Source organism: Urtica dioica, chromosome 7 (genome assembly GCF_054948205.1).
Source record: "Urtica dioica subsp. dioica isolate 48M chromosome 7, U.dioica_male_clone48M_v1_H2, whole genome shotgun sequence".
In the NCBI taxonomy this organism is placed as follows: Eukaryota; Viridiplantae; Streptophyta; class Magnoliopsida; order Rosales; family Urticaceae; genus Urtica; species Urtica dioica.
In genome coordinates this window covers 20,353,004-20,371,055 of record NC_142762.1, presented here as the reverse complement: position 1 = coordinate 20,371,055, position 18,052 = coordinate 20,353,004, and the positions used below count along the sequence as shown (strand labels likewise).

At 36.1% G+C, this 18,052-nt stretch overlaps 1 protein-coding gene across 1 annotated transcript; it reads right to left on the bottom strand.

Annotated features, from left to right (window-relative positions):
* Positions 1 to 5,200: 5,200 nt before the first annotated feature.
* PUP11 (purine permease 11) lies at positions 5,201 to 7,178 on the bottom strand. Its single transcript, XM_089621439.1, has 2 exons — positions 6,972 to 7,178; positions 5,201 to 6,606 (listed from the first exon to the last, which is right to left on the bottom strand). The coding sequence occupies exons 1-2, from the start codon at positions 6,976 to 6,978 to the stop codon at positions 5,516 to 5,518; spliced, it is 1,098 nt and encodes a 365-aa protein (XP_089477565.1). The 5' UTR covers positions 6,979 to 7,178; the 3' UTR covers positions 5,201 to 5,515.
* Positions 7,179 to 18,052: the final 10,874 nt, after the last annotated feature.

Below are 18,052 nucleotides of genomic sequence, written 5' to 3'. Positions count from 1 at the left end.
CGTAATCTTGAGAGATGGTTAGAAGTCGTAGTAGGAGAGGTCAAAGGTGTGTGTGTCTTGAAAACCAAAGTATAAATTATTATATCGTCATCGATGTCAATATCAAAAGGATCAATACGAATAAGATCTGACTGAGTCATGTGATGAGAACTAGCGAGAACAGACAAAAAAGGAATATGCTCTAAAAACATGATATGGCGAGGGAAATAGAATTTTTGCCCAACTGGATTAAAATAATGATATCCCTTTTGACCAATACGATAACCCAAAAAGACACACAAAGCAGACTTAGGAGATAATTTGTCGCACTCAACGTGAGATCAAAGCATGAAACAAGTGGAACGAAATACACGCAAAGAGACATAATTAAGGACATTGCCAAACAAGTTTTTAAATGGGGACAACCTGAATTGTGAGAGATTGGGATTCTGTTTATGACATAGGCAGAGATATGGATAACCTCCCCTAAAAAAAGACTTGGAAACTTAGCAGACAATAGGAATAAGGAAGCAGTCTCGACAAGATGACGATGTTTCCTTTCAACGACACCGTTTTGTTGAGGTGTGTACATGAGGTTTGACGAATGGTCCCATCAGAAGCAGGTAACTAGCAAAAATTGTTAAAAGTATATTCAACCCTATATCACTAAGAAAATATTTCATGACAGCAGGGTGTTGTTTTTTTACAAGAGCTCTAAAGTTCCATTAAATACCCAAAAAATTAGATCTACGCTTCATAAGATAAACTCAAGTATAATGAGTGAAATCGTCAATAAATAAAATATAATATCTAAAACCAACCTTTGCAGACACGGGAGCAAGTCCCCACACATCATAATGCACAATATCAAATGAAGTAAGAGATGACGAAACACTTTTTTCAAAAGGTACAGATGAAAATTTTGCAAGTTTACAACCACTACAATAAAAAAATATCATGGGAGTTGAATTGTCCTAAAGCTCGCGTATAAACCAAAAAATGCAAACGAGACGCTGAAACATGACACAAATGAGAATGCCACAAATAAAGTGAGACGGCAAATGACTCGGACGAAAAGAAAATAAATCCACACTAGAGGCAGGCATATCCGATACTTTGAGTTCATTTAAGACATAGAGTCCGCCTGCATACGGCTTGTCCCAATCATCGTATGAGATTGCGAGTCCTGAACACGACAAGTGGAAGAAAAAGTGACTAAGAAACCATATTCACATAATTGACTGACAGACACAAGATTTATAGCAAGACTAGGGATATAGTAGACATCAGGAAGAGAAATATGAGATGTGACAATAGAACCAACACCCTTCAATGACATATGAGTGCCATAGGCGGTCATAATGAGAAGAGATTTTTTATGACACAATGACACAAAGGATGGAAAGTGAAGAGACATATTGTGGGATGCACTCGATTCAAGGATCCACAATAAGGATGGTATACCTGAGGATGACGATCAGGACAACCTTTTGAGGAAGAGGCGGGCATGGCATGAGGTTGCGAGTCAAGGAACTATTGGAACTGCTCAAACATGTACGGATCCATAGATGGGACAGCAACATCGTTGGTGAACTAAGGTGGATGTGGTGCCCACGGAGGTATCGGACGTTGTTGAGGCTTGGGTGGTCGTTGTTGCTAAGGTGGTTGTTGTTGTTGCTGCGCTTTGCCTCTGCTCAACAAAACAAGGTATTGAGCCTTACAATGCCTCTTCTGCTTGCAAAAGGAACACTCATCTAGAGGGGATTTCATCGATGGCTTGGACACATTGCCACCGGATGGCCAATATGTGATGGCAAAGACAGCGGCCGATGCGAGTAGTGGAGCCTCCTTGTTAATCTTAGACTTAAGACGAACCTCTTCGGCCAGCAACACGTTGACCACATAATCAACAAAAGAAAGAGGATTGTAGTGAAAAATCGCACCAAACAATCCCTCAATTTCGTCATGAAGCGCCATCAGGAACTAAACCAATCGTTCCTCTTCATTTCGAGAGATCCAAGCCTTCACTGCCATCAACTCAGCTGACTCGATCAATGCCAATTGATCCCACAACGAGGACATGGCAGAATAGAACTCCTGAATACTCATACCACTCGGCCAAAGTGCACGAATATCCATCTCCAGTTGATATTATTTGGCTAAGTTAGACTGAGTATAGAGTCTCTCCAAATGTTCTCATACCTCATTCACAGTCTTGTACTACGCCAACTAAGCACCGATCGAGTGGGTAATAGAGTTGTTAATCCATGTGATAATTTTTGCTATATCAGCCACCCAAACATCAACCAAAGTCGTAAAATCAGCAGCCTTCTCATCGGAGGGCTTAGCTTGCACCCCCGTCAAATAACTCGACATAGATTTCCCATGCAAAAACTTCCTCATAACATAACTCCAATATAAGTAATTTTTTCCATCCAATTAAATACCAATCGCCTTAAGGGAATCATTTATATGGCCTGCCATATCGAAAACACCAATCCAAACACTCCAAGATCGAAATCTAGATAACAGAGAGAACACAAATCAAAATCCAAAAAATGCAATCACAAAACGAATCCAAAAAATACCAAATCGAAGAACAGAACAATCACCAAACAATTACGACATCCACTAACTAAAGGGCAGAATCAAAAATACCAATTGTAGGACAAAAAACGTAGTTCGATCCGTGAGAATTGTGGTTGGTATCTTCACTTTCTTCAATCAATCAACAAGGCCATGAATTGAGCTCTGATAACATGAAACTTTAGGGATTCAAAGAGAAAATAGAAGTCTAAAAATAACGTGAGAATGAGAAATTACAATAGTATACGTATATAACCTTAATACAACAAAATAAAGGAAAGACTAAATAAAATAATAATACATATAATATACTATGCTAATAATAATTCATCGTGAAGAACCACTTGGAGATTCATCAAAATTGTCACTACTTCATATGTTGCATTGTATTCATCAAGATACTTCCCATAAACATAAGATGCAAAACAAAAGATGGCGGCTAGTAAAGTCATCTCCTTCACAACTCGGAACTGTCCCGGACGATGAGCAATGCAATGAATGGATTGAGAGTGCTAATAATGAATGCTCGAGTACAGAGAAGAATCTTGAGAAATACAACGTGTGAGGACCAAAGTCAATGCGTAAAAGGCTATTCCTCCTCGCAACGAACACGGAGAAATTCTCACTTGCAACGAATACTTGTCTAGATAGAGAGTTGTGTTAAAGCGTACATTGATGAGCTTTGATCGTCGAGCTAAACCCGAGGAAATGTTTCCATACTATCCAAAATTAAGATCATGAGTCGTCGTGGTCATCGGCCATAATGAAGGAGGCCAGTGAAGCCAGAACGACAATAGAGTTCAGGATCGGTGGCTTGAGCTTTCTGGGAGGTAAAGTGGGAGAAGCGTGTTTATATGGATATCTTATAAAGTGGCCTCCGTTTTGATAATATATATTGCAAGCCATTACAATAGAATGGACAACCGTGTCTTTGATGGAACCTAAATTATTTGTCTGATATTCTCAGCGACGTCATTGTATGAAAGACGTTGTAATAAAATATGAGCTTCAATTAATTTCTTCCAATTCTTAAGAATAGTATGTCAATTGTGAAAAAGGAAAAGCATGTAGGATAAATAAATTCAACTTCACGCTTGTACCCTTGATTTAGTGGAAATAGTCGAAAGTAATCGGTTTTCGTAACTTTTTTCCATCTTAGTCGTTGTTAACCAGATTTCAGTAGTTGTTGACCAGATTTCAATAGTTGTTGACCATATTTAAATAACTATTGAGCAGATTTCAATAAGTGTCCAGATTTAAATAATTTTTAACCATATTTCGATAAGAGTTAACCAGATTTTTATAACGGTTAACCAGATTTCAATAATTGGTTATCAAATTTAATAATTGTTGACTAAATGTTTAAAACATAAGGGTATTTTTGTTCGGAAAAAAAAAAGAGAAACGGTTGCTAGTGAAATATTTTAAAAATATGAGTAATATGAAAAGTGACGTATATTTAAGGTTAGTTATGAAATTTTTCCCTTGACTTGGCCTTCTTAAGTCGTTGTGATTTCCCTATTAAACAATCAAATGAACAAATTGTGGGGGTAGTTATTAGTAGTAGTAATAGTAGTAGTAGAATTGAGAAATACAACCTGTGAGGACCAAAGTCAATGCGTAAGAGGCTATTCCTCCTCGCAACGAACACGAAGAAAGTCTATCTCGCAATGAATACTCTCTGGATAGAGAGTTGTGTTACAAGCATACATTGCCTAGGCTTTGATCGTCGAGCCAAACCCAAGGAAATGTTTCCAAACTGTTCCGAACTAAGATCCCGAGTCGTCGTGGTCATCGGCCGCAAGGAGGGAGGCCAGTAAAGACAGAAGGGCAACAGAGTTCTTGAGCTTTCTGAGAGGTAAAGTGGGAGAACTGTGTTTATATGGCTATCTTATAAAGTGGGTTCTGTTTTGTTAATATTTATTGCAAGCTATTACGATAGAATGGACAATCATGTCTTTGATGGAACCTAAATTATTTGTCCGATATTCCCAGAGACGTCATTGTATGAAAGACGTTGTTATAAAATATGAGCTTCAATTAATTTCTTCCAATTCTTAAGAATAGTATTTCATAAATAATCATTTTCAATGACAGTTAACCATATTTCAATAGTCATTGACCATATTTCAATAACAGTTAATCATATTTCAATAATTGTTAACCATATTTGAATAACTATTGATCAGATTTCAATAACCTACCAGATTTCAATAATTTATAACTAGATTTCAATAAGAGTTAATAATATCTTAATAACAGATAACCAGATTTTAATAGTTGTTCACCAGATTTCAATGATTTGTTGTCTAAATTTTTGAAACATGAGAGTATTTTTGTCTAAAAAAAAAGATAGACGGTTACGAGTGAAATATTTTTAAAATATGAGTGTAATATGAAAAGTTATGCATGTTTTAAGTTAGCTATATAAAATTTTTCCCTTTGGGCTTAGCCCTCTTAAGTCGTGATTTCCCTATTAAACAGCCCAATAAACAAATTGCGGGGTAGTTATTAGTAGTAGTAGTAGGTACGTTTCATTACACTCTTAAAATCTTAATTTACTTTCTTCTTTTTGTCTTGGTCACACTAATTTTCAAATGAGTTAACTCATCCATGTCACGAGTAAATCCAGTGATAGAGAATACCAATATGTCGGATTTGTTTATTAAATAATATATTGTTCGAGACATAATATCTCTTAAGCTTTCACTGTCAGTGATATGGACGTTGGATTACAAGAGGGGTTTTATTTCGTCTCAAATCTTAGAGCACCTACTAACCACTATATTGTTTCAAGGGGTAGAAGGAAAAGAAAAGAAGCAGAATATATTAGAATTTACACCAAATAATTGATGATAAAAAAAGAACAACAAGAGGGCTTAACTTGTAGTTCTATAAATTTAGTAACTAAAACAAAATGCTGTTTTTTTTTTCTTTCTGTACTAACCCATCAGCACACAGAATCATTCTGCGGTGTATCAGAAGTTGTCGCAGCCTGCTGTGCTCTTCTGGCTTTAGAATCGTCGACGTAGTTCTGATATATATACGAAGTGAAGCCCCAAATGGCCATGAGCATCGCGACGATCTTGACCCCGTTCATGCTGTCGTGGAACACGATGACCGCGGCGATGGGCGTGACGGCCAATGAGAGCGTGCTTATCACGTTGGAGAAGAGCGAAGAGACCAGGAAGACGAGCCCCACGACCCCCACCGAGCACACCTGCCAAGCCAGGGCCGTCCCCACCAGAGTCGCCACGTAAGCAGAGACTCCGAACCCGTGGGCCTCGGAGCGGAGAGTCTTGTACTCTCCGCTGGCGAAGAGGCCGAGGAGAGAGACACATGTGGCGACCGCGGAGGTGAAGATCTGCATCTCGAGGACCACCGAGAACGTCTCTCGCTTCAGGACCTTCTGGAAGGCGAGCTGCATGAGGGAGAGGATGAGGGAGTAGAGAGCGGAGGCGGCGAGCGTGGCGGCAAACCCGAGGACGTACTTCCGCCTCGAGACACCGGACGGGCCGTCGGAGTCCTCGTTGACGGCGATGAGGGCCGTGGATAGGGACAGAACCACCACGGAGTTGAGGATCAGAGCGGTGAATTTCTGGGCGTTGAGGAAGTACGAGAAGACGGCGTTGAAGGCGAGCTGGGTCGAGCAGATGAGAGAGTACGTCGAGGCCGAGAGGTAGAGAAGACCGACCGAGTAGAGCATGTTGTCTCCGGCGATGACAGCTCCGAGGACAATGTAGACCAAGGCGATGATCATCGGAGAGGCTGCGATTGGGGGTCGGGTTTCGGAGGCGGGCGAGAGGAGGAAGAGAGGGACGAGGAGGATCGGGAACGCGGCGGTCTGGACAATCGTGGCCATCCATTTGCTGTTGCCTCCGCGGTCGTAGTAGAATCTCCCGAGCATCACCGCCGCGGCCTGCCCAGCGATAAGGAAAGCGATGAGGAGCCCCACCAGGCACCACCACTGCCATCGCTTCAGCTTCGTCAATCCCGTCTCTGCGGCGGCTTCGTCTTTTGATACCATCGGATCTTCGTTACCTGCCATCCGCCCACAAAAAAAAAATTAAATAAATAAAATATCATTCATTCGCCAACTCTGATTAGAGACCATAGCTTTGAAAATCAGAAGGTTAACAGTTCAAGTTGTTTTTGTCACCGGAACAGTTAAAAATAATACAACTTGAAGAAAATAATACAATTCTAAAATCCCTATGCTATATGATCGACTGGAAGCAATTCTGAGTGCGAATTTTCATAATTAAATCGACATGAATTTCACGCCAGACTAATCGGATAAGCCTCGGTTTTTTTTTTTGCCCTCGTCTCAAATTTCTCATCAATTACAAAGAAAAAAAATAGGCGTCCATTGAAATTGACGGAAGTCGGAGAAGAGATAGAGAAACCTGTCATGTTTGATCGGGCAGTGGGAAGGAAACTGAGCTTGGGATTCGGAAAGACGAGCCTTCTGCAGCGCAGCAGAGAAACCCTAACCCTCAACCTCCAAATTTCCCGGCTATTTCGGTGCCGAATAAGTGGTGGTTTTGTGGTGCTGTTTGAAACTGAATACACTAACTATGCTTGGTTTCGCTAAGTAATAACTAATCAAATGCACAAAGAATAGAAAACAACATAAGATAAATAAATAAATATGTTAAACATATCCATTTCTCTATTAAATAGTTAATTTCTATGTTCCATTTTTTTTTAATAATTACTAAATGCATTTTTTTTATTACGACCCGAATGACTCGTCATTCGTTAATCATCACGAATGTATAATACACGAACAAATTCAATATAAAAAGTGTGTTTGGTTGTAACTAATGAAATTAGCGTCGAACGGCTATATAGCCAAATAGAACTTAAACTTTTGCAAAATAGCCATAGTTTGCCAACTATAAGCAAACTAGCCCAAGTAAGATTAATCTAGATTGGATTAAATTTAATCCCAACGAACTATAAAGACAAAATGTAAGTTTTACGAAAGCTGGATTAAAATTAATCGAGACAGCATTAAAAGTCGTAGTACTCTCAATTGGCTATTTTGCTATACCTAATGAAACTATGGCTATTTTACAAAAATCATAGTTTGAATTGGTTATTTCATATCATTTTTCCATGAAATTAATCACATTTTTAGGAATCTTATTAACGTAATCACATTTTTTAAAATATAAAATTACAGTGTATAACTGTACAATTAATTTTTAAAAATAAATTTATATTTGTAAACAACTAGCCTAATCATTTTTGGGATTTTTAAATTATAGCTCAATTATCCATTTATTTAGAGAAATAGTTCATATTTCTAACTTTCAAAATTCCTTTCATATAAACTGTTTTAACTAATTCCTCTCCTCAGCTCACTCGGTACCTCCGATCATTCTGTTTCACTAGATTTTTCTTCCAGAGCTCGGCACGAGAAGACAAGAGACGATTTGCAGTCTCACAGCGGCGATTTCCAATTTCTTCCTGTGATTTGCGATTTCCAATTTCTTCCAGAGGTTTGAATAAGCTTTTTTTTTAATCAATTCGTCTTTCATGATTATTCTGCGATTTGCAACTAGGATATTCAACGACGAATTTTCATTTGGAATAAATGTTTAGGATCGTCGATTTTGTAGATGTTCTTCTATTGTTCTTATATTATCTATTTGTCTAGGTTAGTCATTTAATCATTCTTAGTTTATGTCTGTCTAGTGTAGGCGTTTAGGTTCTTTGGTTTCATAAAACTTCGTTCTTATTTGTTTGTTAATTCCAAAAAATTTACAGTTATTCATCATCGGATTTGAATCATGGAATCGTTTTCCAAATAGGAGATAGGTATTTTGCTTTTTCGAATGGAAATAATATTTACTATCGAATGATCGGACTGTAAATATTATTTACCATTAAATTTTTGGAGTTTGGTTACCGTCTAGCAACCTGCATAGTTTTATTTATATGAACCACAACATTCTTATGATGGTTAATGACTCTTTACTCTCATATCTAATTAATAGTCCGTTTACAGTTATTCATCATCGGATTTGAGTCATGGAATCGTTTGATAAGTGTTTTGCATTTTCGAATGGTAAATAATATTTACTATCGAATGGTCGGACTGTAAATATTATTTACCATTAAATTTTCAGAGTTTGATTACTGTCTAGCGACTTGCATAGTTTTATTTATATGAACCACAACATTCTTAAGATGGTTAATGAGTCTTCACTCTCATATCTAATTAATAGTCCGTTTATAGTAATTTTGCGAATGGTAAATAAAGTAGTAAATAGTATTTACCAAATTATGAGTTTTCGTTGATTAACGGTGTTTTTTTTATTGTAGTTGGCTTTTTCAAAGATCTGACTATCGTTGATGATGTAAGTTTTTATAAATTTACATCATCATTAGTCTTTAATGAGGGTTCAATTTTCATGAAGAAAGAACACATGGTCAAAGTCATGCAATTATTGGCTATTTCAAACAGTTTTGAGTTTGAAGTTGCTAGGTCATCTACGTCTCGCTACAATCTTATTTGCTTTGTTAGTTCTTGCAAGTGGATGATGAACGATGTCTCGTCTAAAGATATGGGCTTTTGGACCGTACGCAAATATTTGAACATGCACACTGTTGACCATGCACATTAATGATCACCGACAAGCATCATCATCTCTGATTAGCTATTTCTTAAAAAGTAATTTAGAGAAAGTATGTGCTGACCACATTACTCCAAAAGACATCATTTCAACAGCAAGGGCGGACTTACAAGTTGATATTTCCTATTACAAGGCATGGAAAAATCTGTCATATGACCCATAAGGAGATTAGAGGATGCCCGAAGGAGGCTTATTCTTTGCTTCCTTACATTGGAGATATGATGAAGTCCAAGAATCTAGGTACCAATCTTCATTTAAATCAATATGTATCTCATGGTTGTAACAATAAATAATATTGACACAACAGTTAATCAGATTAGCTAATAGATTTACTGCTGGTTTAATAGGTACATTTACAGATTTCATGTCAAATCGATTGGAGAATTCATGTATTTTTTCATAGCATTTGGAGCATCAATCTCGGGTTGGAAATATTGTTGACCCATAATCTCGGTTGACGGAACCTATCTAAAAACGAAGTTTGGCGGGAGTTTGCTTATTGCTTCGGTAATGGATGGGATTATATCTTCCCGATAGGATATGCCATAGTCGTTCAAAAAACGACTTGTCATGGGAGTGGTTCTTTCTCAAGTTGAAAGAGGCCAAAGGTGTGCGTGAGTCGATGGTTGTAATTTCGGATAGGCATAAACCGATCGCGAAGACTATTTCTAGTGTATTTCCTGAAGCAAAAATCGCAGCATGTATGCAACACCTATCGAGCAACTTAAAGGTTAATTTTCATCACGGTGCAATTGAACCCTTTTCATAAGGTGTGCAAAGGCGTATGCGGTGTCTGACTATGAGAAATATTTGAGTCTCTTGAACAAAATAGATCCTCGCATTAAGAAATATTTAGAGGTTGCGGATCCGAAGAGATGGTCTCGTTCGCTCTTCCCTGGAAGGCGCTACGATCTGATGACAACCAATATCTCGGAATTGATGAATTCTAGATTGAAAGAAGCAAGGGGTTAGCCTGTATCGGAATTGATTATTGAGTTGTATACTCCAAAAATGATTTTATGAGCGCACTGATTTTGGGAATTTTATGACGATATCTCTTACTCCTAGAGCTGTTGAGATTTCGTTGACAAATGACGACAATGCTTGCTGTATGTCGGTGAGTTTATTTGCAGTACCTTTGCTTTTGTAAGATCAATCATTAATATTTATAGTAAATATTATTTACTACTAGCGTAAATAATATTTACTAACAAAATTTATGTCATTTTCTATATAAGCTGATATTAATTATTTTCCTTGTTAGTTAATTTGTTGTATTTATAACTTGCAAGTCATACCCATAAACATGCAAGATCTTGAAGTGGTCGATAACGGAGTAAACGAAACTGTAAATTTAGCTAATAGAACATGCACGTGTTACTAGTGGAAATTGGACGAGTTCCCTTGTTCTCATGCTATAGCTGCTATATGGAAGAAAAAATTGAATCCTCTGTCTTTTGTATAGCCTTATTACACTAGAGAATATTTTTTAGTGACTTATGCCGAAAGCTTGTACCCAATCGAAGACATGCCGTGATGTAATGTCCCCCGAAAGCTTAAAGACTCAATTGAAGCTCCAATATTAGGGCCAAGGCTGGGAGGCCGAAGAAGAAAAGGTACAAATTAGCTTCGGAGGATTTTAAAAAGCTACACTATGAAAAATGCGGCCGAAATGGCCACAACAAGCGAACGTGTCTAATGGACTAAATTTTAACACATAAATTTTCTACATTGATGTCCAATTAAGTTTGATTTTTGAACTTGTTGATATGGAATTTTGTAATCATTTTATTTTTTCCATATTATCTTGTAGAGCTTTATGGATTCATTCAGTTGTATAATGGTTTGTTAATTTTTGGAAATGGTTAATACAATTAACTGTCAGGGTTAATATGATTTATTTACATTTTACTTGGTTAGATTATTTATTATACATTGTGAATTATGTTGAAATCATTAACTTACATTTAACTTGTCTAATAAAAGTCTAATGTCCAATGTGACCATAGTCAAAATGGTTTTTTTAACAAATGAGCTCAATGGTTAATAGGATTAACTGTCCAAGTTAATATGATTTACTTACAGTCCTAAATTTATTCTTCAGTATGAATTATATTGAAATGATTAATTGATAGTTCATTTGTTTAATTAAATTTTAATGTCCAATGTGACCACGATCAAAATAGCATTTAACAAATGAATCCATTGGTTAATATGATTAACTATCCAGGTTAATACAATTTACTTACAGTACTGTCTGGTTAATAAACACAGATTCATACTTCAAAAGTAAAAAAGAAAATGCTCAAATAATTTTTTCATGTCTTTACAACAATATAGAATAACAATGGTGAGTAAATCAAAACAAAAATAAAATAGCCATGTTCAACAAAAATATCTTGATAAGCAAATAAAAGTAAAGACTTTTTAATGTTTTGTATAATGATCGGTATACTCGATCATTTTCCATCTTCTTGAAATACTTGGGACAATTTGAGGTTCAACGATTGATAATCTGCATCATCATCCACGATATGCTCCTCGTCTTTATCTTTTTTCTTCCGTTTCTCTGTCGCGGATCCGAAAGCTGTCGTATATGGCGTTATAGTTTTGCTGCTTGGTTTTCGCTCCCTTTTCTTCTCCTGTATTCCTGCAGCATTCTGTTCTTATTGTTCACAGCTTGTAGCTATTGCTTTCCCTTTAGTTCGTTTACTTGCTCTTCTTGGTTGCTCCCTTTTGTCTTCGGGTTCCATTGCATTTTCTTGCTGCAAAAACAAATTGTTTGCATAAATATTTCAAGGTTTGCCAATCTGATCTTAATTAGTTATTTACCTATTCATCATCGTTCTTCCTCTTCAATCCAATCCCCGTAGTATTGGTGCTTTCTTTCTCAACCTCAGCTATTGCATTCACACATGTCCCTTTGTTGGCGTCGCCGTCAATTTCATGTCAAGTATGTCATTGCCACAGTCATAAAGTTATCACCCAAAGTTAATTCAACAAATATGAGATAGTAAATAATATTAACCTTTAGAGTAAATCAGATTAGCTGAAAAATATGATTGCCTCTACGGTCTCGATCACTGCCACTTCGTCAATAATGATCCCTGCCACGTTTTTATCACAATTGATTGATGAAGACACACATGTGATCTCTTTTTCAACACCCACTGCAACAATTGGTATGAAAATTGTCCCTTCGTTGCTTTCGTCCTCATTTTAATGTGTAAATTAAATAAAAAATTCCAACAGTTAATCATATTAACCTTAACAGTAAATTAGATTATTGCCAATTTATCTTTTCGTTTTGGGTCTCTGTGACTTTAGCAATGGTGATCTCGACAATGTTCGAAGGCAAGTTGGTTGTTGCTTCCTCAAACGTGCTCTCTTTCTCTACAACTTCTGGAATGGGTTCTTGAAATATCCATGTGTTGCCATCGACCACGTTTTCCTATGTAAATTGAACAAACATTTTCAGTAAATCAGATTAACCTTCACAGTAAATTGTATTAACCTTCACAGTTTATACTATATACAGCAAACATTTATAAGAACCGTTATGTTTTTGGTATGTGTAGTTTCGGCATGAGCTGAGAATACATGATCCGCGTCGAGGTCTCCCAAAGATTGGTCTCTTGCATCTTTGTTACTGCTTGACGAAACAACTTTTAGAATTTCATCAAGTTGTTTTTTTTTATATGAGCAACTTGAACATCAAACTATTGGCCTTTCTTGAGTTGCCTCTTCAACTTTGATTGACCCTTTTCCAATTTTGCAACCTTGTTTAATGATTTCAAAATTAACATGATCATCTTAATTTGATTAACTAACTATATATTTCTTAGACGTAAATCTGATTAACTATAAATCTACATACCTTGTTCAACAATGTCATAAATGCAACATTGTCACAGTTTTCGTATTGAGAAAGGTTGACGGTACCCTTTTTCTTGCACTATTGTTTGGAGAGTCCTTGCGTGTGCTTGAAAAAGGTACATCCTCCACATTGGCATCTTGAGAAATAAACGGCGCCATGTAATGATGCCTTCTTTTCAATTTCGCTTAAAATAATTTCTTTAACAACCTGTAATCAAATAGATAAAAAAAAAACAAGTTTGTCATATATGTATATTATAACAGTAAATAATATTAACTATCACGGTTAATATTATTTAGCTCACTAATGTTATGTCCATATAAAATGTGGGAGTTATAGTCATATGTAGTTGTACTTTGACAATTCTATATTTATGTCCTTGGAAATACAACCACGTTTGTTACGAAATAAACTTTCATTAGCAGTGATTCACAGACTCATTAGTAAAAAAAATAATTCTCATTCAGTGAACTCTAAATCAAATATGAGACTTTTAAATAAGACTTTGACAAAGCAAACAGTGTGTTTCACTTACACTTACACCAACATAAAATACTTCAATCACACTATACAAAATAACTAAACTTAAAGAGCACCCCCTTCAGAAATCACATGGAAATAATAGTATATCAGTCAACAAAATACTAAATTACTAATAGTAAAGGAAAAAAATAGTTTTTACCGGTCATAAAATAAAAAAACTAAAAGTAAATAATATTAACTGTCACGGTAAATAATATTTACCTCGCTATTTTCAAATACAGTCTCTACAAGCCCTTTGGAGTTGCATCTGAACTGGTACAAAAACTGCCAGCGAAGAACACGCGGAGTTGGATTTGGATTACGGCAGATTCCATACTCATTTTCTGCAAGAGCGGGAAGGATTTCATACGTCCATGCAACTAAAGCATGCGAGAATCCATGCACACCATATCAAGTAGTGATTTTTTGGAAGTGAATCACCACAATTAGTGATTGACTCCCTAAGCTTCTCGCAGCTCACTCTCCTCCATGATTGACTCCATAAGCTTCTCGTAGCCCACTCTTATCTTGCTTTGGCAGCAAAATTGTCTCCGAAACACCAATTTAGCCAACATTACCTTCTCGTCGTCCATTGCGTCCCTGGCTCCTAAAAATGCAACTATCACTTCAAGGGTAGAGACATTTTTCATGTTCTTGAAAAATTTCTTAGCAAACATAGATGTCGGAGTATAATCTCTTGAACGGTTGTGTTCTTTGAGCTCATCCGATTGAATTCTCGACAATTCAGTACTATCATAAGAGCAAATTCCGACAAACCACATTTGACAACATGGTTGTTGATCTTGAACCAAACTTCACATGGAGCCACCTTGCCATCAACCTTCTTAATGGTGTAGTTGGTGTTGATGCATCGTCGAAGCATCAAAGTGGTGCACTATCCTTGATGGAAAAAGTAGAGTGCTTTTTGTTATCGTCATCGGGTAGTTGTTGATGTCGATTTCAACAGTCTCAAATTACAATATAGTATTTATATTTGATTTATTATAATGGGGATTTCAGGAGACGTCGTATAAGAAGCAAAAGAAATCTTGAAAAGAATGAACAGAAATGAATGGGAACGCTCGAAGCTTTTATTAATAACAGAAGAAATTACAGACTAGAGGGAGGCGAAGTGTCGAACTTGACGTGGACGAACTTAAAGAAACAAAGTAAAAAATAATCGAAAGTAATCAATGGCTTGCGTGTGTGAAATTTGACATATCAACTTCTATTTATAGTCGAGGTTGGCCAGTAGAAGCGGACACGTGTTCGTCAGTTCGGCTCTGTCGCGTCGCCAGTCAAAGCTATCCCAGATCCGGTCTTCGCAGCGAGGTCTTCTATCTGACCAAGACCGCTTCTTCGTGCTGAGTCATCATGGGTGGCTCTTGCTGCGGCGATCTGGGTTCCTTATTGGGCTTGGGCCGAGCTCCATGAGTCGAGCTGGATCCAGACGAGTTCCTGAGAGCCGTATTGGTCTGTTGTTGGGCTTTGGTCGGCCCTAAGCCCAACTTAAATGTTTTTTGTTATTTTATTTTTTAGGAAGTTCATTTTTGACCCCCACAGTAGTTGACGAACTAGAAATAACCGACCAACGACACTTTCCCTGAACATCTCTAGCCATTGATCGCTTCTTCGTATGGTTGACTATTTTCTTGCTTGGATCCCACCATATTTTATCAAACACATATTCCCATCCCTACAGGAAATATAAAACACCATTCATAGATAGTAAGTCATTCAGTAAATCATATTAACCATTGAGTAAATCATATAGTAATCAGACAGTAAATCTATCATCGAGTAACCATTGATTAAATCATAGTTAATCGAGGATAGTAAATCAGACAGTAAATCACTCACTCAGACAGAATTGATATAACATTTTTTAGTTAATCTAACAGTAAAAGTATCAAAGATGAGGACTAGTTAATCTAACACAAAATACGATTTACTAATTATTTTCATGAACAATGGAGGACAGTAAATCCGACAGTAAATCATATTAACCATTGAGTAAATCATTTGTTTCTATGGTAAATATAACAGTAAATCCGATTTACTAGATATTTGTTAGAAAATTCCAGGACAAACACTTTAAACAGAATTGCTAGCACATTTTCTAGTTAATCTAATAGTAAATCATATTAACCATTGAGTAAATCATTCATTTATATGGTAAATATAAAAGTAGATCCGATTTACTACATATTTGTTAGAAATTACAGGACAAACACTTTCAATAGAATCGCTACAACATTTTGTAGTTAATCTAACAGTAAATCTGACAGTAAATCATATTAACCATTGAGTAAATCATTTGTTTATATGGTAAATATAACAGTAAATCCGATTTACTACATATTTGTTTGAAAATTCCAGAACAAACACTTTCAACAGAATTGCTAGCACATTTTCTAGTTAATCTAACATGAAAAGTATCGGAGATGAGGACTAAATAATCTAACAGTAAATACGATTTACTACTTATTTACTTGAACAATCGAGGACAAACATTATTTCAGCAGTATTGATATAACATATTTTATAGTTAATCTAACAGAGAATTGATCGGAGATGAGGGCCAGGGTTTAGGTTATGGTGTTCTATGGGTTAATCGAATTGTTAATAATATTTACTTACCATTTTTTCCAAGTCTGAGAATGGAGACGTCTTCATCGGCTTCGGAAGTGACGAAATCAAAAAATTGGTGGCGGAAAAAGAGGTCGAAAGCAATATCGGAGAGATTGAAGGATTCGAATTCGACGACAGGTGGGATTTCGTTTTTCAGTTTCACATGTAGAAGACGGAGAGGTTTGAGTATTCGTGTGCGTAAAGAAATTGTGTTTGCCGTGTGTTTTGTGTGTATTTGATGAGTGGTAAGATAGGAATATAATATTATTTGGTAGTGGATTGGGCTAGTTACCTAATTTAAGTGATAGTTGGGCTAGATTTTTAAAGGAGGTGGCCAATTTGGGCTAGATACCTAGCCGAAAACATAATGTCGAATAATAAATGTCAAATATATACTCTTATAATAATTTATAAAAATGAAAAAAATAAAAATAAAAGTGTGAAAAACAATTTTGTAAGGAAAAAAAAAATTGTCTTGAGATAAAGCTTTTATAGTGAGAAAAAAAAATTCAATTGTAACTAATTACTTGAAACACTTAGATTAAATGTAGGAAAAAAACACATAATATATACATAGAGAAAAAAGAAATTGTGATATAACACTCAACTTACATTATAATACATGTATAAAAAATATAACATATAATTAGTAATTTATTTATGTATACACTTAACTAACAATATATATATATATATATATATATATATATATATATAATTAAAAATGCATCTACGATATATTTTTTAAAAGCAGGTATATATTGTTAAGAATTCTTACCCACGAGAAGATGTTTATGTAAATTCTCGTTGAAATTATTAATAAAATAAAGTTTTGTCATTTATAATTTATTCGAATCGAAAGGTTATTTCTTATACATTAAGATTTATCAAACATTCATCAACACATAGTCTCCGTATCAAACTGAGTCACAAGCTCGGCATCTGAGCTTGAGCGGTGAACTAAAACTGGTCGATGATTGATTCATGCTTGGGTAGCTAAATCTCAAATCATATATGTGGAACACAAGTGAAGGTTGATCACTTAGTGGGAGCATTCAAACATGGCAAAGTAATTAAATAAACAATCATAACAAGCAAGCATGGTTTGATTAGGTTTGATCGTGAGTTTATGGTTATCACGGGCTTTCATTTATTTTAAATTATCTAACTGGATTAGGATACTTTTAATAAATGAGTTGAACGGATCGGAGAGCTTTGCCATTAAGCCGATAAGAGGCTAAGCGGATGGGTTGTTAAAAGGCATAGCGCATTTCCTCTCTACTGGAAGCTTTTCCGTGATGAAATACTATTAGGATAATCAAGACTAGATGTCATGAAATTCCTAATAACTAAGCTATATCGAAACTTATGTTTTTAAGGGTAGCTTAGATACACTCGAGTTTTTAATACGATTTAGTTAACTCGAGTGGATCACCTAGATTAAAGATAATGCTAGGAAAATTAAAATACTAAAAGTATATTGAGTTTGTAAGGCCTCCAACATTAACACAACACCGTGAGCATGGTCTTGCTCGCCTCGTGACCGGCGGTCTTTTAGACATGGTGGTCCATTCCCTTCGGAAGGTGTAAGCGCATTCCAATACCAAGGTTGTGTTTCTGACGATAGGTAGAGAATTGGATCTCGTGCCTGACCTAGGCTTCCCTAGAATGCACGGGCGAAGCTTTGTCTACTGAAATGTTGGTTAAGCTTTGCAGACATTAGTAAGCTTTGCCTGCTGAAATCGATGGTTGTCTCCAATGATTCCTATAAAACTGGTAGTTAGTAAGCATAGTTACGAATGTACATGAACCA